The 21547-nt window shown below is 43.3% G+C and overlaps 3 protein-coding genes and 1 pseudogene across 3 annotated transcripts; 3 read left to right on the top strand and 1 right to left on the bottom strand.

Moving 5' to 3' along the window:
* Window positions 1–30: 30 nt before the first annotated feature.
* Window positions 31–1085, bottom strand: LOC135531239 (CD209 antigen-like protein C). Its single transcript, XM_064959368.1, has one exon. The coding sequence runs from the start codon at window positions 1083–1085 to the stop codon at window positions 234–236; it is 852 nt and encodes a 283-aa protein (XP_064815440.1). The 3' UTR covers window positions 31–233.
* On the top strand, window positions 1061–2754 carry LOC135531243 (trypsin-3-like; annotated as a pseudogene).
* A 2662-nt stretch (window positions 2755–5416) lies between these two features.
* LOC135531236 (uncharacterized) lies at window positions 5417–7521 on the top strand. Its single transcript, XM_064959365.1, has 3 exons — window positions 5417–6021; window positions 6219–6617; window positions 6740–7521. Exons 1-3 carry the CDS (start codon window positions 5766–5768, stop codon window positions 7519–7521), a joined length of 1437 nt encoding a protein of 478 aa, XP_064815437.1. The 5' UTR covers window positions 5417–5765.
* A 2917-nt stretch (window positions 7522–10438) lies between these two features.
* On the top strand, window positions 10439–15056 carry zgc:66448 (uncharacterized protein LOC327401 homolog). Its single transcript, XM_064959364.1, has 3 exons — window positions 10439–10505; window positions 10719–10826; window positions 11437–15056. Exons 1-3 carry the CDS (start codon window positions 10439–10441, stop codon window positions 14001–14003), a joined length of 2742 nt encoding a protein of 913 aa, XP_064815436.1. The 3' UTR covers window positions 14004–15056.
* The last annotated feature ends 6491 nt before the right edge of the window (window positions 15057–21547 follow it).

The following is a 21547-nucleotide window of genomic DNA, read 5'->3' as shown; positions in this document are numbered from 1 at the left end:
CTTGCATATATTACAGGAAAAACATGGCAGATATGACAAAAAATAAACATACAGTTAATATGTTTGGTACAATGTGAACACAAATAGAATAGATGTTTAGTCTGGACAAGAACAGTTGGTACTGTTTGCTCAGTGAGATTATGATGTCATGGGGAATTGTTTCAGTCTTACAGTTGGTGTGTGACACGTGGGTGTGTTTGTGCGTGTTTATCTGAAGCTTGTACCAAGTTGAGCTACTGATCAGCCAATTTCTCGCAAATCCAGTGCCGCCGTTCACTACACCTGAGATCATTCCAGTTTTTCTCTGGGTCATTGAAGGTGTTAACCTCAGCACAGTCCTCAGTAGAGTCGATAGAGGCACCATTTGGCTCACCAGGAGACCAGAACCCTGTGGTCATTAGTGTCCCGTCCACCCATTTCCAAGTCCCCTTTGTCTCTCTGTCAGTCAGACCAATCCAGAAAAACCTTTTAAATGTACAGAGGAATTCCTGTTCCGCTCTGTTGTTTATGATCGCCAGGTCTGCTCTTCTCTTTAGACAGTCCTGTCTGCTCTCATCCCAGGATTCAGTCCCGTCAGATATGTAGTACAAACTGGAACCAAACTTCTTCCATGCTTCAAGGCAGGTTTGATTCAGCATATTGTACCTTCTCTTTAGATCGGCCTTTTCTTCATCCAGGTTTTTGTTTTGGACCTGTAGCTCGTCTCTCTTTTCAGTCAGTTTGTTGTTGCTGGTTCTATAAACTAACAACCTCTCCTCCAAACGGACAGTGACTCCATTATAGTAGACAAACAGCACCATGATCCCAGCCAGTAGTAGAAGGCACAGCAGGCCCAGACACGCTGCAGCAACTCTGGAACATCTCCCCATCGAGCCCTCAGATCCGTAGTTACTTTCTCCAGGTCTCCTCTTTGGTGTGGTGTCTTCTGTCTTGGTACCAGAATCATGTCCTTTCAGGGTCTCTGCACTGACAAATAGGACTGTAGTCCACTCTTCAGAATCTCCACAGTCTTGTTCCTCCCTTTTAATGCATTTTCTGTTGTCAATGATACACTCAGACATCATCATGTTATTTTCCTCCGTCATTTCAATTCAACTATAACATACACTGTATTCTAATGTGTCTGTGACTGCACTGTACTCACTGTGCTGGGGTTAAGTCCCTAGGCAACAGGAAGACACTAGTGAGACAGGAAATAATAACAGTACCACCCACCATGCAATTGTTAAAAGTGGTAGAAAATATTCTAACTAAGCTGCCACCTAAGTTGTGTGTATGAAAATAAGAATAAGAAAAATGCTTATGCTTGTGTCACTTCAGATAGTGATAATTCTTTCCCAGGTAGAGTAACATCTGAGCGTCAGATATAGGCCTACTGTTCACAGAAGTACAAATCCTTGAGAAGATCAGATAATGTGGCTGGTGAAGTGGGTTTATAACAAGTTTGTCTTTGTGATTGAGTCCTGTGTTGCAGCTAAAAAACACAATCATGAAGTACCTTATTCTCCTGGCTCTGTTAGCTGTTGCATGTAAGTCCTTGCTTTACTTGTTGAGAGAAATTGTTTAAGTTCGCATTGGTGTCCATCCTGTGATAATACTCTGAATAGTGAATATTTACTGAACACAGGCACTTCTGTTTGCATGAGTTGTATTTCCATGCAATTTCACACTGATTCTTTCTGTCTGTATTTGTCGCTGCCCCCATTGAGGATGAGGATGACAAGATTGTTGGAGGGTATGAGTGCAGAAAGAACTCTGCATCCTACCAGGCATCACTGCAGTCTGGCTACCACTTCTGTGGTGGCTCCCTGATCTCCAGCACATGGGTGGTGTCTGCTGCTCACTGCTACAAGTCGTAAGTGACTGGTGAAACTTTCTTCAAAAACATTTACCAAAGCCATCTACAGTATGTTTGACATTAAACTGTATTTGTTCATCTGATTAACCCTCCCAGCCACATTCAGATGTGTCTAGGTGACCACACAACATTGCCACTGAGCTGTTCAACTCAGTGAAGGTCATCATGCACCCCAGTTCCAACAGCCGCAAACTGGACAATGACGTGAAGCTGAACAAGCCTGCCTCCCTGAACAGCTACATGTGCACCGTGGTCATGCCCTGCCGCTATGCCAGCTCTGGCACCTGCTGGCTGGGGCAACCTACCCAGCAGAGGCTGTGAGTAGCATCAACAATATGCCCATAAATACTTTTGGTATTTGTTGTTTATCAAACCAATTACAAATTATATCACTGACCACTCAGAACCAAAGGGAGAATGTTTGATATACTAATCCTGTTCTACCCCAACCCACTGTTCTGCCTGGATCTCCCCATGCTGAGCAGCAGCTGTAACAGCACCTACCCTGGACAGATCACCTCCAACATGTTCTGCACTTGATTCATGGAGGGAGGCAAGGAGTCTTGCCAGGTAACACAGAGTTGAATTCATAGCACACCTTTCTACTGTTGTCCTTTTCATTTGATTTGTTAAAAGCTCTCATCTGTTGTGATTAACCAGCATCAACCAATATTGAAATATGCACCTCTAACCACCTTTCACTTGCCCCATCTTCATTCTGTCAGGGAGACGGTGGTGGGCAGAGGCAGGGTGCTGTGTCCTGGGGTTACAGCTGTACCCAGAGGAACAAGCCTGGTGTCTACAACTCCTGGATCAGCAGCACCATGTCTTCCAACTAATTGATTTAGACTGGAAGAGACATTATCTGAGATAGAAACCCATGATAACTGGTATGAGAAAATAAACACCATTCTTTGACTTATTCATTCTTTTAAAGTGCAATATGTGCTTTTAGGAAGGTGTGAAACAGGTATCTGGCTAGTGCTTATTATGTGTAACTTGTAAAGCAAGAGTTGCAGACAACAGCTAAATTGGTTCAATGCTGATTGTCCACTGTCCTATCTGTTTCCTCTCCATGCTAAAAATGCACTGTTAGCTGGTAAGCTGTTTCCTGGAAACATGATGACATGTGAATGAACAACTATCAGTGGAAATATGATGACACATGATCTAGCAACTGCAATAGACATGAGTAGAAAATACTTTTGTTTCTCTTAGGTTAATGGAACATACCCAAATTTAGTATTTTCATGGCTAATCTTACCACAACACTGTATATAGATGTTTCTATTGTGTTATTGAACATTTGTTTATCCCATGTGTAACTGTTGTTTTGTCACAATTTGCTTTATCTTACAAGTTGTAAAAGAACTGTTCTCAAACCTGGTTGAATAAAGTGCAGATTCTTTTTTAATTTAGTAGAATATTTTGACAATATGCATACAATTAACCTAAATGTGTAGCTATTCAGCTAAGACAGTTAATGAATAAAGGTTTGTGTTCGTTTGTCTGCTGACTTAAATTGTGAACTTCAAATGGCAAATGCCTCTTTGATGAAGTTTAACAGGTTGGCATCCCAAATTTGTTTTAATTACTGCCACTTACTAGACTGGAGTCCAACTCCCTTATACTTTTCTTGAAAAACAAATAAAATACCCTACCATCTAACACTATACTCATACCACCACCATACTCCACAATTTAAAGTCTTAGTCCTGACCTCAGGCCAAGAACCTGAAAGGATGGGACACCACTTAACACACCCTGTAACTCTGTCAAGTCTTGCACACCCAAATACCTCTCTGCAGCTGTCACAACCTCCATTTTCTGTGACTTACATTCCATCCCTGCAGTAGTTAATAACCATTGCTTTAAATGCTAAAAGCCAATCTTACTGAAACATCACTTGTTGGCCTATCCCTCTGTACTGGTACAGATCTACTACTCACACCACTCCTCTCAGGATCCCTCCCCTTGATCCATCTTCCACACTGCCTCAGCATTACAACTTCTGCACGACTCTAACCCTGGAAACCTCAACCTGCCTCACATGGGACATTTCTAATCCCCAGCCCCATAGACATCACTACTGTTAAGACATACCACTACTTTCCACAATACTACACTTTCCTTTGTCTCATGCCCTTCTGCACACTTCACACCGAGGAACCTTCCTCCTACACACTGCTGACACACAAGAGCTTGACACCTGTAATAAAGTCATGTATTTGGCACAAAAGGTCGTACAGGATAATATAATAACACTGTCACTTTGTCGGGCAAAGACAGCATCAAAACTCAAAAGAACAGACAATGACTTCTGTTTCACCACTCCCGCCACCCTGTCTGTGTCACACCAAACGACAACCTTCAAACACTGGGAATCTTCCCCTTCAGTTGGTCAACATTTACTGCTACCCCAGTAAATCATAACTTTCAATGGCACCCCTTCATTGAGAGCAAAAATCACATTTCTGGCCTCCATTCACTTAATTTGGAGAGCCTTCTCCCTCTGACCAGCAGAAACACAAACAATTTTCACAGACCACTTCTGGTTACCCTTACTGATTCCACAGCTGCAAACTCTGTTTTCACCCACCCTGAAACCACAAATGGATCACCCAAAAAGCAAGGGTCCACTTTTAACAAACATGTCACTCCTACAATCGCAGACTCATCTTTAATCTGACCCTAGGCCCTGAGAACTTCACCACACCTACCACCTCCGATGCTTCAACCTCATTAACTTCCCTTTCTCCTCCTGTCTTAAGATGGCTCTGCTTACACTTTCTAACATTCTTATTTAACAAACCATCTCCCTTTTCTCGTCATTTTTAACCGAGTCAAGCTCATCCTCTTCCGTCCTCCCTCTTTTAGACCTCCTCTGCCCTCCATTCCTCCTCCGCATTCAAAGTATACATCTCCTTATGATAATAGTGCACTTGTCCTGACATACATTTTGGTCTTCCCTTATAGCAAATGCCGCACATTTTCATATTCCCTTTATCTAGCGCTGGGAACATGTGACAGTGGAATAGTGACGTCAATATTCAGCGACGCTCTACGGTTTGTGTACAATTTCAAGCTTGATGGGAGGGTTACGTTTAGGACAATTGCATCAAATGTGTCATTGTTTTGTTTTATAATCGAGAGGTGAGTAAAATAAGATTTTATCCCACTAACTGTATTGACATTTTCGAGATTGAAGCTAGCTAATTTGAAGCGCAGTGCCCTGCATTGCTATATCAGCATCACCAGTAATATATGCGGAATGCGCAACCATTGCGGATGTGGTGCAGAAAAATGCGCATCGCTGCGACAAAAACGCAATTATAAAGGTGTTAGAAATCATCATCAAGTTGAAACTTATGTTGTAAATGATTTGTCATTTGTGAAACTATTTGGTAACATGTATTATATTTCTCTCTTTTGTAGAATTCCCTCGATCCTCTATTTACTCAAGTGTATCTGCACTTTTGCATATCTCTGTTGATGGGTACTTTCATATAGTTGTTTTTGCACTAATATAAAGAATTTAAATGATAGCTTTCAGAGAGAGTGCATGTCTCTCTTGGCCATATTTTACAGTTGATGAACGTCTGCTCCAGGACTTTAGGTGTAGGCTACCTGGTATGAATGAATAATATCGTATGCAAACGAATGCACATTATAGTGAATGTTGATCTCAGTACGTCCCTACACATGATGCTCTCCTAGCGCCCCTATTTTTTTATGTGCCACTTAGTTGTATCCTGTGAACATATGCCTTATGCTGCCCCCACTGAAAGATTAGTTAGTTGTCAGGTAGATATTGCTCACGTCCCCAACAATGCTGTGGTACGGCCGGCCATCTGTCGCAGTGTGAATGGAACTGTCAGTTGGTCCGTCTGTAAACCAGGCCTGACTCATGACTGAGTACTACGAGGAGGGGGGGCTGCTGTACGAGCACTCACCTCCCATGCACATCAAAGTGGAGTCTCCGGAGGGACCCTTCGGAGGAGGCGTCTCAGAGGACGGCTTTCCCAGGGAGGATGAGGACTCGGAAGGCAGCTGTGACCAAAGCAGCGGGCTGCCTGGTGGACTCCCCTTCAACGTGGTGGTGGTGCATCCTAACATCATGACCCCTGGCATGTCCTCAGATGACCTCCTATCCATGGAACAGCGTAAGCTTTAACCAACTTTTAGCTATTAAACGCATGTCTATTGTTCAATATTGATGCTTGCAGTGGTGCTCTGTACTGTTATGATAAATATGTTTTAACTATTACATTTTTGTGTTTCACCTCATATGACACATAGTAAACACCTATAGATCAACTCTGTCTTTTTGTAGACAGAGGTTTGTCCTCTGTGTTGACAGCAGGGGGTGCAGGAAAGAGGAAGAGTCGTTTTAGCGGTGCAGAGCTGGAGGTGCTGGTTTCTGAGGTGACGCGGTGTGAGGGAGAGCTTTTTGGTCCTGCTGGGAGGCTCCGGCGCAGGGAGAGAGAGAGGATCTGGGCAGGGATCCTGGAGCGGGTCAATGCTGTGTCCAGAGTCCCTCGCACCCTCCGCGAGGTCAAGAAGCGCTGGGACGACCTGAAGAGACGCAATGGAGGCAGGCTGGCAGACGCTAGGCACCGCACTTGTTACCTGCCATCCAACAGAGGGGCTTCCATGCTGGGACTGTCAGCTCAGGCAAGCCCCAGGCTTCACCAGGCCAGACAGAAGCAAAGCTCCAGAGGGAAGGCCAGTTTCACGTGCTTCACTGATACAGAACCAGGTAAATCTGAACACTAACAATGTAAAGCCTTAGATTCAAGACTTGTAGGAACATTCAGATAATACATATAAAAACAGACTTTTTAACCACTACTTTCTACTATGTCCTCTTGTTTACTGCAGTGGGTGGAGGTGAAGGGTTGGAGAGGGATGGCTTTGAGAAGGATGAGGATAGTGGTGAGCGGGAAGTGGAGGTGGGAGAGGCGGAATGCGAGGGGGCAGAGAGCAGTATGGAGGAAAAGCTGGGTTTCGGACTGGGACTGGGGATAGGACCTCCCCCTAACTCGGAACGCTGGCTGCCTCCCTCTCCCCTCTACAGCGCCCCTTTCCTCAATGGGACCCCTCAGCCTAGTCCCCAGCCATCACTAGGGGCCCAGCAGGGACCATTGGAGGCCCCTCCTCGCGGCTTATGGCTGGAGGACGAGCTCCGCGGCATGGGGGAGGCAGCTCTGCAGCTGGGGGATCGGGTTGAGCAGAGTCTTCGGGAGTTTGGGGAGGGATTCAGACGTGATATGAGAACATTAGTGGCTTCTCAAGAGGCACTGGCAACCAGCCTACAGCAAAACAATGTTCTCCTGCAAAGGCTGCTGGGAGTCCTAGAGGCACAGCAGCAGCAGCAACAACAACAACCACCACAGCAGCAGCCACATCATTCCCAAAAACAACAGCCACAACAGTCAATAATGCAGCAACCACAACAGTTACAGCAGCAGAAACCACAGCCTCAACAACCAATTCAGCAACAGATACAGCAAACAGCATCCAACAACAGATTCAACCACAACAGCAACAACTGTTACTACAGCAACCCCAACTGGTGCAGCAGCAACAACAACAGATACAACTGCTACCACAGCAACCACAGCAGCACCACCCCCAGAGTCCAAGTAATCAACCAACTTTAGCAGTTGCCCCTGTACCACCACCTCCAGATATTCTTGATGGTACCACCCGTCCAGATCCACCCGCAGTCATTAATGGAATTGTCCAACGGCCAAGGCGGGGGAGAATTGTTGATCATAGACGAAGAAGAAGGCGTTAGATAAAGAGATGAAAATAAGATTTGATGTACTTTATTTATTTTCTCTTATACAATCTGATTTGAAATAATTGTGTCCCTCTAATTTCAGCCAATGCTGAAAAAGTTGTTTTTTTGCACATTTGTAGAGTGTGGAAAGTATTCAGACCCCTTGACTTTTTCCACATTTTGTTACGTTACAGCCTTATTCTAAAATTGATTAAATTAATGTTTTTCCTCATCAATCTACACTATAATGACAAAGCAAAAACAGGTTTTTATAAATGTTTGCATTTTTTTTTAAACTGAAATAACTTATTTACATATATATTCAGACCCTTTGCTATGAGACTGAAATTGATATCAGGTGCATCCTTTTTCCATTGATCATCCTTGAGATGTTTCTACAACTTGATTTGAGTCCACTGTGGTAAATTAAGGTCCACAGTTGACAGTGCATGTCAGAGCAAAAACCAAGCCATGAGGTCAAAGGAATTGTCTGTAGAGCTCCAAGACAGGATTGTGTCAAGGCACAGATCTGGGAAGGGTACTACAAAATATTTCTGCAGCATTGAAGGTCCCCAAGAACACAGTGGCCTCTATCATTCTTAAATGGAAGAAGTTTGGAACAACCAAAATCTTCCTAGGGCTGGCCTCCAGGCCAAACTGAGCAATTGGAGAAGGGCCTTGGTCATGGAGGTGACCAAAAACCCGATGGTCACTCAGATAGAGTTCCTCTGTGGAGATGGGAGAACCTTCCAGAAGGACAACCATCTCTGCAGCCCTCCACCAATCAGGCCTTTATGGTAGAGTGACCAGATGGAAGCCACTCCTCAGTAAAAGGCACGTGACAGCCTGCTTGGAGTTTGCCAAAAGGCACCTGAAAGGACTCTGACCATGAGAAACAAGATTCTCTGGTCTGATGAAACCAAGATTGAACTCTTTGGTATGAATGCCAAGTGTCACGTCTGGAGGAAACCTGGCACCATCCCTACGGTGAAGCATGTTGGTGGCTGCATCATGCTGTTGAGATGTTTTTCAGTGGCAGGGAGACTAGTCAGGATTGAGAGGAAAGATGAACAGATCAAAGCACAGAGATCCTTGATTAAAACCTGCTCCAGAGTGCACTGGAACTCAGATTGGGGTGAAGGTTTACCTTTCAAAGGGACAATAACTCTAAGCACTCAGCCAAAACAATGCAGTAGTGGCTTCGGGACAGGTCTCTGAATGTCCTTGAGTGGCCCAGCCAGAGCCCAGACTTGAACCTGATCGAACATCTCTGGAGAGACCTGAAAATAGCTGTGCAGTGATGCTCCAATAAAGCTCCCCAAATATAGGTGTGCCCAGCTTGTAGCGTCAACCCAAAAATACTTGAGGCTGTAATTCGACCAATGGTATTTCAACAAAGTAAGTAGAGGTCGGCAAGTCAGTTAAGAACAAATTCTTATTTTCAAACGGCCTAGGAACAGTGGGTTAAGTGTTGCAGATTTTGTACCTTGTCACTCGGGGATTTGAACTTGCAACCTTTCGGTTACTAGTCCAATGCTCTAACCACTAGGCTACCCTGTGCTCTGTACTGAATAAAGTGTCTGAATACTTATGTAAGTGTGATATTTCTGTATTTTATTTTAATACTTTTGCAAACATTTCAAAAAAATATATATATTTTTTGCTTTGTCATTATGGGGTATTGTGTGTAGATTGATGGAAGAAAAAACGATTTAATACATTTTAGAATAAGGCTGTAACGAAACAAAAATGTGCAAAAAGTCAAGGGGTCTGAATACTTTCCGAATGCACTGTATATATATTATTCAAACTAAACACAGTAGGCTAATTGAAGGTTCAGCCCTCATCCACATATATTAGCATAATGTATTGGTTGGAAGTTGCTTCAATAGAACCAAGAAATGTCAGAGATTTCTGTTTTGTCCAAGATCTTGTAGATAGACAATCAGCATTACATTTACAGAAAGCACTTTGGAGTCTGCAGCAATCTATCATTAGAGCATATTAGTAAATGACCATTGAAATGTAATATACCAATGCTCTTCCAGTTGTATGATACATATTAAACATGCATTGTGTGACAGGCTGGACACACACATGCAAATCTTAGAAAAAAAGTATTATACAATGTGTATTTAACATGATGTGATGATAAATCATTATAATTGGGCTATAATGTTTAAGATATGGAAATGTTTCCCTACATAGCTCTTAAATGAAAATCTGCATCAGTATGTATTTTGCTTCAGATTTTCATTATTTGTTTCTCGTGATGTTATCAATTTATTAAGCATTATCTACAAGAAGGTATGATGTTATCTTGCATGCAGTTTCTTATGTGTAGACAAAAATGCAAGGGATCTGTAAACAAATTAAGCATTTGTGTTCCATTTCGCACAATTTATACATCTAAATATAGTTGAAGGGTCTGACTCTGTTCTGAGACATGTATTGACTAAAGATTAATAAAGGCAACCCTGAACTATATCTCGCCACAGCTCTTCAATAGCTCTTTATTCAGACAAGTGCTGGTGGTGCAATCTGTTGACTGATGTGAGTGAATGCTCATGGATAAACGTAAAATGCATTGCTTTCGTTTCAATACTCATGACAATCTGAAGTGGATAAACATAATATCACCTGCAGAATGCAGGGCAGGCGAAGACCTTTCACTTCACACCATCACACTCTAGCGGCCAGTAACATAATATACAATTCGTTTCGCCTTCTGCTTTCACGTTGAGGAAGAGGGGTCATAGAGAACCATCTTTGGAGGAGTGCTTCATGGGTAAAACATGGCTGCTGTGAATTCGTCAGAGAGACGCCAGGGCGACCCCAACGATGAGCTGGGGGACCCGGGGGGTGCAGCACAGAAATGCGAAACATTTGACTATAAATCGAGCAGACCTCGATAACACTTTTGCTGTTGAAGAAGACAGAATTCCCAAGGACTCGAATGAAAATAGAGAATCTAGTATTGTTACCGATGGGCTTGCTAGCCAGACTGAAAGTAGCATTGCGCTTCGAGCTAATGATAGATCAGAGATATGTAATGAGATTTAACATCTTCTGAAGAAAATACCCACAACACCGACGTTTCCTACAACAAGCAGCGGCATTTTGATTGGTCTGAGACGGAGGACGAGGAAGACGGCACGGATGCAAAAGAGAATGGAAACGATGGTAAGTTTTGTTTTCTAGCTAGCGTTGACTATGTTTCTTTCTTCGAATAGCCTGCCTTATCAATATTAGCTATCTAAGTTCACATCTTATCTATTTAGGAAAATAGTCGTGTGCATAAACAGACAAATCTACGGGGTATCCCTGGAAACATGCAGGATGCAGCATTGACTGTAAATGTGCTCATGGTCACTTTAATTGCCAAGATGCACTTAATGAGCTAGCTTTGTTATTGGCCAACCGTTTATCCAATAGGATATTGATCATGCAGGTGACTCAAAATAGTACACTGACATTACCCTTGATGTCGTCAAATTCCTTTATTCATAATATTTGTGTGGAGATTGATTTGTGTAGTAGGCCTGTTTTCATATTTAGTCTCAAAACGTTTGTATTCATGCTTACTCATGAACGCTTCACGATGACAATGTTGTATTTCTTTGTATTTATAGTTCATAATGGTAAGATGGGGATCACTCATGAGGTGCAGCAGGATAAGATTACTGAAGATATCTCAGATGCAGAGGATGTGGAAAAGGAAAAATCACATTCTGACGGGGAGATGGATATATCAAAAGACACAGGTGAAGAACAAGATTGTAATGGAGGAAAGGGGGGAGGAGGAAGAGGAAGAAGAAGGAAGAGGGAGGAGAACAGGACCAAACAGTGAAACGGAGGCAATGTAGTTTGGAGTGCAAAGACTGTGGGAAGAGGTTCACCCGTCGGGAGACATTCAACCTCCATCGTCACTTTCACGCTCACCAGGATGAACTGGCCTCACTCACCTGTAAGGAGTGTGGCCTTACCTTCCATCACCGCAGCAGCCTCATCAAGCACCGCAGTGAGCACCAACAGAAGGTTGAACAGCCTGTGGAGCGGAAGAGGAGAAGGAGCCCACAGGGAGTCCACAAGGAGGAGAGGGCAGGCTTCCAGTGTGACCACTGTGAAGACACTTTCCCATCACTGAGCAAACTGAGGCTCCACACCTGCAACTGTGCCCCGGATAAGGCGTACCGCTGCCCCCTGTGCCGCAAAGAGTTCCGCATGAAGATCTCCATCACCAGCCACATGCAGACCCACTCCCTGAGCTCCCACCCCTTCCGCTGCCAGGAGTGCCACAAGAGCTTCTCTGACATATTTTCCCTGCGTGACCACCAGGGCTCCCATGCCTCCCTCAAGCCCTACGCGTGCCCCGAGTGTGGCATGGTGTTCAGGCACCGCTCTGTCATGGAGGACCACCGTCGTAAGCACACAGAGGACACACAAGGCCCCCACCGGTGCAACATCTGTGGGAAACACTTCAAGTATTCCAGCCTCCTGCAACAGCACCAATACCTTCACACAGGCCAGAAACCGTTCCGCTGCCCAGACTGTGGCAAAACGTTTGCCTTAGCCCAGAACATGAAGGCGCACTGCCGCCAGCATAGACGGCACCCTCACACCTGCTCTCTTTGCCCCCTCACTTTCCCCGACCAGGGCAGTCTGCAGGCTCACGTGTCATGCCATGAGACAGTCGGGGGTCTAGACAAGGAGAACACAAACCACTGGGTGGAGCCAAAACGTATATTCAACTGTCCCCTCTGTCCTCAGAACTTTCCTTCACCAGCTGACCTGAGGGCTCACATGCTGATCCATGAAGCAGAGCATGAGAGGATGGAGAACGGGGCGTGTAAAGACTGGGAAACAAACCGTTACACCTGTCCACACTGTCCTGCCACCTACTCTGACCAGTCTAATATGATGGCCCACCTGACAACTCACACGTCTGCCCGGGTCAGGGTAGAGAGACAGGGTAATGGACTTGAAGTAGGGAGATCTGCTCCACTTAACACTGCCAACGTCCCAGGGAGGTGGCATAGGGAGGAGATGAGTAGTAAGCCTTTGAAGTGTCCAGACTGTGGCAAGTCGTTCCGTCACCGCTCTGTGTTAACGTTGCACATGCGTATTCATTCCAAGGACAAGCCTTACCAGTGCAGGGTGTGCAACAAGTCCTTCAGATTCAACAGCTATCTGCAGCAGCACATGATCATTCACACCGGGGAGAAACCATACAAGTGCCCAGACTGCAGCAAGGACTTTGCTTTCCTGCAGAACATGAGAACCCATCAGAGGCTGCACACACAGAAACCGTTCCGCTGCACAAAGTGCCGTAAGGGATACAGCGACGAGAATCAGCTTCAGCGCCATTTGCTGTCACACAACGGCGAAAAGCCCCACAAGTGCCACCTCTGTGAAAAGAGCTTTGGGCTGGCCTACCTACTGCGGGACCATCTGAACACCCACACAGGCGAGAGGCCCCATCGCTGTCAGGAGTGCCACAAGACATTCCCCTGGCTCGGCAGCCTGCTGGTGCATCAGAAAATCCACGCTCGAAAGCGCCAGGGGTCGAGTCAGCCTTATTCTTTTCCAATGGCCATGAGGATAAGAGGCAGGGGTAGCAGGGGCCGGAGCGGAGGCAGGCTGGCATCAGGCTGTCCCAGGTGGGGTGGAATGGGGCAATCAGGTATGGACACGCCCCAACAAACACCTCCATATCAAGTCCCAATGTCAAGGAGTCCTGAGTGGCAGAGGAGGCCGGCCCAGCCACAGCCACCCATGTTTTCATCCCAGATGGATATGCAGCAGCCAGGGGAGACGTCTGCGAGAAGGCCTCCACCAGTCCACCAACAGTGGCGGGTAGAAGGTGGAGAACTGAGGCCTGTCCCACTGCCCAACCAGTCTCAACCATCTCAGGATCCTGAAAGACAACCAGCGCATGTCCAACAGCAGCCATCTCCACAAATACAGCCACAGCAGGTACCACAGTCTCCACTGATACAACAACAAGTGCAATTACAGCTACAGCTACAGCCACATCTACATCCGCAGCTGCGCCAACAGCAGGTTCAGCATCATTTACAGTCTCCGCTGATCCAACAGCAATTACAGTGGCAGCAACCAGGTGGACAGCTCCAGCCCCAGCTAGTACCACAACAGCAGTGGCAGCCTGCCAGACAGTTGCTCCAGCAAAAGCTGCCCTGGTTACCAGATGCTCAGCCCCGGCCCGCCCCACCACAGCAACCCCAGCAGTGGCTCTCAGATGGCCTGCCTCGGCCACCCCACAACAACAGCAGAGGAATTCAGGCAGGGCAGAGGCACCTACAACATCACAGCCTGGTCTTAGTGCATCTCAGAGCCTAGAAACCCCTCCTCCAGGAGAAAGTGGAGGGACCATGCCCTTAGGTAACAAAACACCACCAGTGGCCAGGCCACAGAATCCCAGCCCATTAGCTGTGAGTGAGCAGGAGCAACACAGGCAACAGCCGAAGCCCATGAGCTGGGGTAACACACCCACTACACCACCAGTCCCCACACTGAGCTCTGTTCAGCTTGACTTCCCTGGGTCCCCCATTTACATGGATGGGGCTGCTTTGTGGGGTGGGCTGAGGACCTCTCCAGCAGTGCCACCATCCCAGAGCACTTTAAACAAGCTGGGCCAAGAGCTTAAGTTACCAAGATGGTCGAGCGTCTCAGTGCCAATGCAGAAAGCTGTTAATGAATCACCCACACCTCCTAGAAAAGAGGACACTAGAGTTTGGGACTTTAATGCACCTCTGGTAATGTCCCCAACTGTAAGTTCATCAGAGAAAGCTGGGAGTGGGCGTGAGCAGCATAAACAGTGGTCTCCAGCTCTACTCGGTACATCCTCCTCAGCTCAGATGAGCCACAGCTCTGTCATGTCAATTTCAAGCCCTCCAACTCATGGGATTGGAGGTAGTCCCTGGGATTTCAAAGGATCCCACTCAAACAAATCAGGCCTTAGCCAGGAGTTAGAGCAGCAGCAGCAAAAACATCTATCCTCCAGCTGGACCAATGTACCCACATCCACCAGAATGTTCCCATCTCCATTCAATATGACCCACAACGTTTCACTCATGGGGTGGGACCCACTGTGTGGGGTTTCCAAACCACTCCAGCTGGCCCGCAGCAGCCAATGGTAACAGGCACTCAAATCATCATAAATCAGACCTCTCCTTTCTTCTCTCCTCTCCCTCCGCTCCCTCCTCTTAGTTTGCCTGGCTCACACCCTCTTCACTCTGTAGCAGTCGGCTCTCTACCAAGGCCTCCACACCCAAACATTTTCTTCACGCCACAGGCTGTCATGAGTGAGAGGCCACACATGACACAGACCCTGTCGCTACCTCAGCTCGCCCCACGGCCTGTTCCTCACAAACTGGGCCGTTTGCCTTACGCCCCAGACCGCCTTCTACAGTGCATGATCTGTGGCTGCTCTCTACCCCGGGAGTTAGACTTGCAAATGCACTACATGCAGCATGCACAGGGAGAGATTTGACACTGGCAAAGAGTGTGTCTACTACATTGTTTTTCCAAATGTTTTTAATGTACATTTATTGTATAACTATAGCAATTTAGCTGTCCTTTTTGGACATTGTCCATGTTGTTTATCTCACTCTATAAGAAAGGGTCAGAGACTCTCAAAAAGTGTATAGTTTGTTAACTGACAACTGTGCTTGATGTGAACCAGGGACCCTCTGCACACATCAACAACAGTCACCCACGAAGCATCGTTACCCATCGCTCCACAAAAGCCGCGGCCCTTGCAGAGCAAGGGGAACCACTACTTCAAGGTCTCAGAGCAAGTGACGTCACCGATTGAAACACTATTTAGTGCGCACCACCGTTCACAAGCTTATTTCACATCCGTTACACTTGATAAAGTTTTCTGAGTTCACAGCTTTGCCTTGAACTGCAAAGAACTTAGAAATATGACTGTGTAATGGATTTCTTGGCCAGTACCATCATATTTACTGTGTTGTAAACATAAACTGGGTAAATCCATGCTATTAGGTACACCACCCCGTTCACAAAAATATTTTGCACCTATAGACAGTGAGTCACCTGGCCGTGGCTTGCTATATACAGTGGGGCAAAAAAAGTATTTAGTCAGCCAACAATTGTGCAAGTTCTCCCACTTAAAAAATATGAGAGGCCTGTAATTTTCATCATAGGTACACTAAAACTATGACAGACAGAATGAGTCAAAAAAATCCAGAAAATCACATTGTAGGATTTTTTATTAATTTTTTATTTGCTGTGTTGCACTGTATATATTATGGTGGAAAATAAGTATTTGGTCACCTACAAACAAGCAGGATTTCTGGCTTCACAGACCTGTAACTTCTTCTTTAAGAGGCTCCTCTGTCCTCCAATTTCGTTGCCTGTATTAATGGCACCTGTTTGAACTTGTTATCAGTATAAAAGACACCTGTCCACAACCTCAAACAGTCACACTCCAAACTCCACTATGGCCAAGACCAAAGAGCTGTCAAAGGACACCAGAAACAAAAATTTGTAGACCTGCACCAGGCTGGGAAGACTGAATCTGCAATAGGTAAGCAGCTTGGTTTGAAGAAATCAACTGTGGGAGCAATTATTAGGAAATGGAAGACATACAAGACCACTGATAATCTCCCTCGATCTGGGGTTCCACGCAAGATCTCACGGGGGTCGGGGTCAAAATGATCACAAGAACGGTGAGCAAAAATCCCAGAACCACACGGGGGGACCTAGTGAATGACCTGCAGAGAGCTGGGACCAAAGTAACAAAGCCTACCATCAGTAACACACTAATCCGCCAGGGACTCAAATCCTGCATTGCCAGATGTGCCATATGCTTAAGCCATTACATGTCCAGGCCCGTCTGAAGTTTGCTAGAGAGCATTTGGATGATCCAGAAGAAGATTGGGAGAATGTCATATGGTCAGATGAAACCAAAATATAACTTTTTTGTTGCAAAAAAACTCAATTTGACGTTTTAGAGGACAAAGAATGCTGAGTTTTAAGAATACCATACCTACTGTGAAGCATGGGGGTGGAAACATCATGCTTTGGGGATGTTTTTCTGCAAAGGGACCAGGACGACTGATCCGTGAAAAGGAAAGAATGAATGGGGCCATGTATTGTGAGATTTTGAGTGAAAACCTCCTTCCATCAGCAAGGGCATTGAAGAAAAATGGCTGGGTCTTTCAGCATGACAATGATCCCAAACACACCGCCCGGGCAATGAAGGAGTGGCTTTGTAAGATTCCTTTCAAGGTCCTGGAGCGGCCTAGCCAGTCTCCAGATCTCAACCCCATAGAAAATCTTTGGAGGGAGTTGAACATCTTTGTTGCCCAGCAACAGCCCCAAAACATCACTGCTCTAGAGGAGATCTGCATGGAGGAATGGGCCAAAATGCCAGCAACAGTGCGTGAAAATCTTGTGAAGACTTACAGAAAACATTTGACCTCTTGTCATTGACAACAAAGGGTATATAACAAAGTATTGAGATAAACTTTTGTCATTGACCAAATACATATTTTCAACCATAATTTGCAAATAAATTCATTAAAAATCCTACAATGTGATTTTCTGGATTTTTTTTCTCATTTTGTCTGTCATAGTTGAAGTGTACCTATGATGGAAATTACAGGCCTTTCATCTTTTTAAGTGGGAGAACTTGCACAATTGGTGGCTGACTAAATATTTTTTGCCCCACTGTAAAGCAGGCATCGAGGCATTCAGTTACTATTGAAATGAACGTTAGAATGGGCAAAACAAGTGACCTAAGCAACTTTGAGAGTGGTACATCGTTGGTGTACAGTATCTCAGAAATGTTAGGCCAACTGGGTTTTTCAGATGAGTGTCTAGGGTTTACTGAGAATGGTAAAAAACAAAAAACAGTCAGCAGTACTAGATGGGTGTACTTTAAACTGGCCGCTGAGTGTGTATGTCAATTTAAGGATCTTTGTTAGTTTTTATTTCTGTGTACACTGTCTTGATTACACCATTTAAATGTATTCCTCAAACAAGTGGATTTCACCTGTGTTGCACTGTATATTTGTGCCTTTTATTGTTTCAAAACACTGCATGTTTTTTCTGCTCTCAATGTTGTAGTGGGTGTTATTCAAATTTTCAGGTCTGAATAATGAGTCATTTGTATGAGTCATTTCTTATTCTGTCTTCATATGGGTGAATATATATCTTGTTTTGGTGCTAGAGTTATGAAATTAGGGTTATTGGGAGGAGCATACGTTTTATCCAAACAGTGTGGCATGGGTTAGTATACAAATTAATGTATTGTATTAAAATGAATAACTAATAACTCACTTTACCTGTTGGGTTTGTGATATTTTATACGCTTGTTTACACTGAGCTGCACTGGGATCGGAAAGCAATCATGGTTATTTTAAGACACGGTGGAGCAGACGCAAGATATCGGGAAAACGTACCTCTATGCAAGGATGGGATAGGCCACTGTACTCCAAATGTTACCTTTATCCACATTGTACATATCTTGCTCCTTGTGTCTTAATGTAACCATGCTTGTGTTCAGACTCCAGTGCTGCTCAGTGTAAATCAACGTAATGGTAGGGTCGTTATCTCTGGCAAGACATAATGTAACATATTTGACGTTTTATTACATCTGTGCATTAGCAATAGTTTTAAATATGTAAATACCTGGTAATAAAAATAATTGAAAAACAATGTAATATTGTCGTCTGTATTCAATAAAACAATGACATAGTCCTGCATAATACAGTATACCAAATTGATGTTTTCAACAACAACAAAAAACGTTAATATCCGTTACATTGCATGTAGAGAACGAACGGTTGGGTCTGGTGGCGCTTTCAAGACGGATGGGAACTTGGAAAAAACTAGGTTAAATCATGACGTCAGTGGTCGGAAAGTCGGAGCTCAAGAAATAACTTCCCTTTCTCAGAGGTCCCCAGCTGACCTCTTGGGGGAGGAGAAGATGGAACTAATTGAGTTACAAAATAAACTGGATAATATATATAAATTAAAAGCAGAAGGAGCCTTTATTAGATCTAGGAAAAATGGATTGAGGAGGGAGAACAGAATTCATCCTATTTCTTTAGACTTGAGAAATTTCACTCTAAAAATAACACTATCCATAAGTTAAACATTGATGGTGTTATTACAGATGACCAAAAATTAATCGCTAAATACTGCAGCAATTTTTACAGAAAATTGTATAGCTCTACTTACTGTCACGAATCCACAGATATGTCTTTTAACTCACTGAATAATGTTCACTCTATCAGTGATATAGAATCTAAACAGTGTGATGAACCCATCAAAGTTGAAGAGATTATAGAGTCTATCAAACATCTAAAGAACAATAAATCACCAGGTGTTGATGGAATTACATCAGAATTTTACAAATTATTTTCAGAACAAGTAGCTCCCTTCCTATTTGAAGTATTTTTAGAGAGTATGAAAAACAATGTTCTCCCTCCTACAATGAGTCAGGGGTTAATAACACTGATACCTAAACCTAAAAAATAAGTGTTGCTCATCGATAACTGGCGTCCAATTTGTCTTCTTAATAATGACTATAAGATATTAGCCTCAGTACTTGCAAAAATAATGAAAGAAGTCCTGGATGCAATCATGGATGAAACACAGTCTGGCTTCATGAGGAACAGGCATATGTTTAACAATGTCAGACTAGTATTAGACATACTTGACTACTGAGACCTAATAACTGAGGATAGCTTCATATTATTTTTAGATTTTTATAAAGCATTTGACACAGTAGAGCATCAGTTTCTCTTCCACTCCCTTGAGAGACTTGGCTTTGGGGATTTTTTCTGTAAGGCTATTAAGACTCTCTATGCAAATGGTAACAGCTCTATCAAATTGAAATATGGCACCTCACCTAGATTTGAGTTAAAAAGAGGAATTAGGCAAGATTGTCCTATCTCTCTGTACCTGTTTTTATTAATCACCCAACTTCTTGCAAATTCCTTAAATAATAGTCCTGCACAAGGTATTTCCATAGCTGGTAAAGAAATTATTATAAGCCAGCTGGCTGACGATACTACACTTTTTCTGAAAGACGCTAACCAAATTCCCATATCGATCAATGTGATACAATCCTTTTCCAAAGTGTCTGGTCTATATCTTAACATTAATAAATGTGAACTCATAGCTGTCAAAGATTGTGTGACACCTTCATATTATGGTATTCCAGTAAAAGAAGAACTTACATATTTAGGCATAACCATTACAAAGGATCAGAAGTCTAGAGGCTTACTAAATTTTAACCCTCTTATTGAAAAACCCCAGAAGAAACTAAATCAATGTCTACAGAGGGACTTATCCTTAAAAGGTAGAGACCTTCAGCCTTGGTTATTAGGAATCTCTAGACTAACATATGGTGCTCTATCTTTATATCTTGACCGTTAAATAAGCAAGGAGATAGACCAGATGCTTTTAACTTTCTTTGGAGAAACTGTACCCATTACATTAGGAAAACTGTTGTAATGAACACTTATGAGAATGGTGGACTGAATTTTCTGGGCTTTACTACTTTAAATAATACTTTTAAGATCAATTGGATAAAACAATTCCTAAGTAGACCCACTTCTATCTGGAATTTTATTCCTCATCATGTCTTCTCTACTTTTGGTGGCCTTAACTTCATGTTGTTTTGCAATTATAATATTGACAAAGTTCCAGTGAAACTTTCTGCTTTTCATCTGCAGGTTTTTTGTCATGGTCCTTTATTCATAAACACAATTTTTCTCCACACAGATATTATATATGGAATAATCGGGATATATTGTATAAAAATACTCTCTGTTTTTAGAATATTGGTTTCGAAATAATATCCTATTGGTGAGCCAACTTGTAAATGCAGAGGGTCTTTTACTCAGTTATAAGGAATTCATATCATTTTACAAGGTCTCTGTAACACCTAACGATTTTGCAATTGTTTTAGATGCCATTCCCTCAGATGTTGCTCTGTTATTCAGGAACGTGTCAAGACCTGACCCTCAGAGCCTACCTTCTATTGACCCTGTTGACTTATCAGTAGGAAAGATTTGTTTCTCTTTTGGTCCATTCAACAACAGAGCGTTACGATCCTTGTTTCAGCAGGATGTTGTATCTATACCATATGTCATGCCTTATTGGAATGGATTTATTGATAATATCTGTTGGAAAAAAGTTTGGATGTTGCCACACACATACCTACTTGTTAAAAAAATTAAGGAAGTTTCCTTTAAAATTATTCATAAATATTATCCTGCCAACCACTATATGAAGAAGTTTAAGGAAAACATCAACTCAAATTGCTCCTTTTGTAATGACCACCCAGAAACAGTTGTGCATCTTTTTTGGCATTGTATGCATGTAAGAAAACTGTGGCAAGACATCAGTAGGTTTATAATTGAACACATTTATGAAGATTTTACACTATTGTGGAGAGATGTACTGTTTGGATTCTTTACATACAATCGAAATAAGCGGAATCATTTTTATGTTTTAATTTCATTATTCTTTTGGCCAAATTTCATATACACAAATGTAAATTTACAAACAGAAAACCACATTTTCGTACCATAAAAAAAGAAATTGAACTGTATTTTAAGACGGTTAAATGCTCTACTAACAAAAAAGCTGTTAGAATTGTAAGTATATGCATGTCCCTTAGGGTCCTTGTGTAATTGTAATGTGATATTGTACCCCCTAGCTCGATTGTCTATTGTTTGTAATCTATGTATGCTTGTGTTCCCTCATGTGCTTTATGTATTGATTTGATATTAATAAAAAAGAAAAAAAGAATAAGAAAAGAAAAAGAAAAAAAAGAAAGAGGCCCGAGTTTTGTAATTTCGAGTTGGTTGACCGCTCAAAACCATTTTTTCCCAACTCGG

The sequence above is a fragment of the Oncorhynchus masou genome, unplaced genomic scaffold (assembly GCF_036934945.1).
Source record: "Oncorhynchus masou masou isolate Uvic2021 unplaced genomic scaffold, UVic_Omas_1.1 unplaced_scaffold_1561, whole genome shotgun sequence".
NCBI classification, from domain to species: Eukaryota; Metazoa; Chordata; class Actinopteri; order Salmoniformes; family Salmonidae; genus Oncorhynchus; species Oncorhynchus masou.
The sequence above is the reverse complement of the archived record's forward strand: the minus strand, read 5'-3'. Positions and strand labels throughout refer to the sequence as shown.

Bases quoted from the DNA above. Each gene is read 5' to 3' on its own strand.
- LOC135531239 (XM_064959368.1), bottom strand. From the start codon at position 1,085: ATGACGGAGGAAAATAACATGATGATGTCTGAGTGTATCATTGACAAC.
- LOC135531236 (XM_064959365.1), top strand. From the start codon at position 5,766: ATGACTGAGTACTACGAGGAGGGGGGGCTGCTGTACGAGCACTCACCT. The intron at 6,022-6,218 runs GTAAGCTTTAAC...CTGTGTTGACAG, and splicing joins CCTCCTATCCATGGAACAGC to CAGGGGGTGCAGGAAAGAGG. The intron at 6,618-6,739 runs GTAAATCTGAAC...TGTTTACTGCAG, and splicing joins CTTCACTGATACAGAACCAG to TGGGTGGAGGTGAAGGGTTG.
- zgc:66448 (XM_064959364.1), top strand. From the start codon at position 10,439: ATGGCTGCTGTGAATTCGTCAGAGAGACGCCAGGGCGACCCCAACGAT. The intron at 10,506-10,718 runs GTGCAGCACAGA...CATCTTCTGAAG, and splicing joins TGAGCTGGGGGACCCGGGGG to AAAATACCCACAACACCGAC. The intron at 10,827-11,436 runs GTAAGTTTTGTT...AATGGAGGAAAG, and splicing joins AAAAGAGAATGGAAACGATG to GGGGGAGGAGGAAGAGGAAG.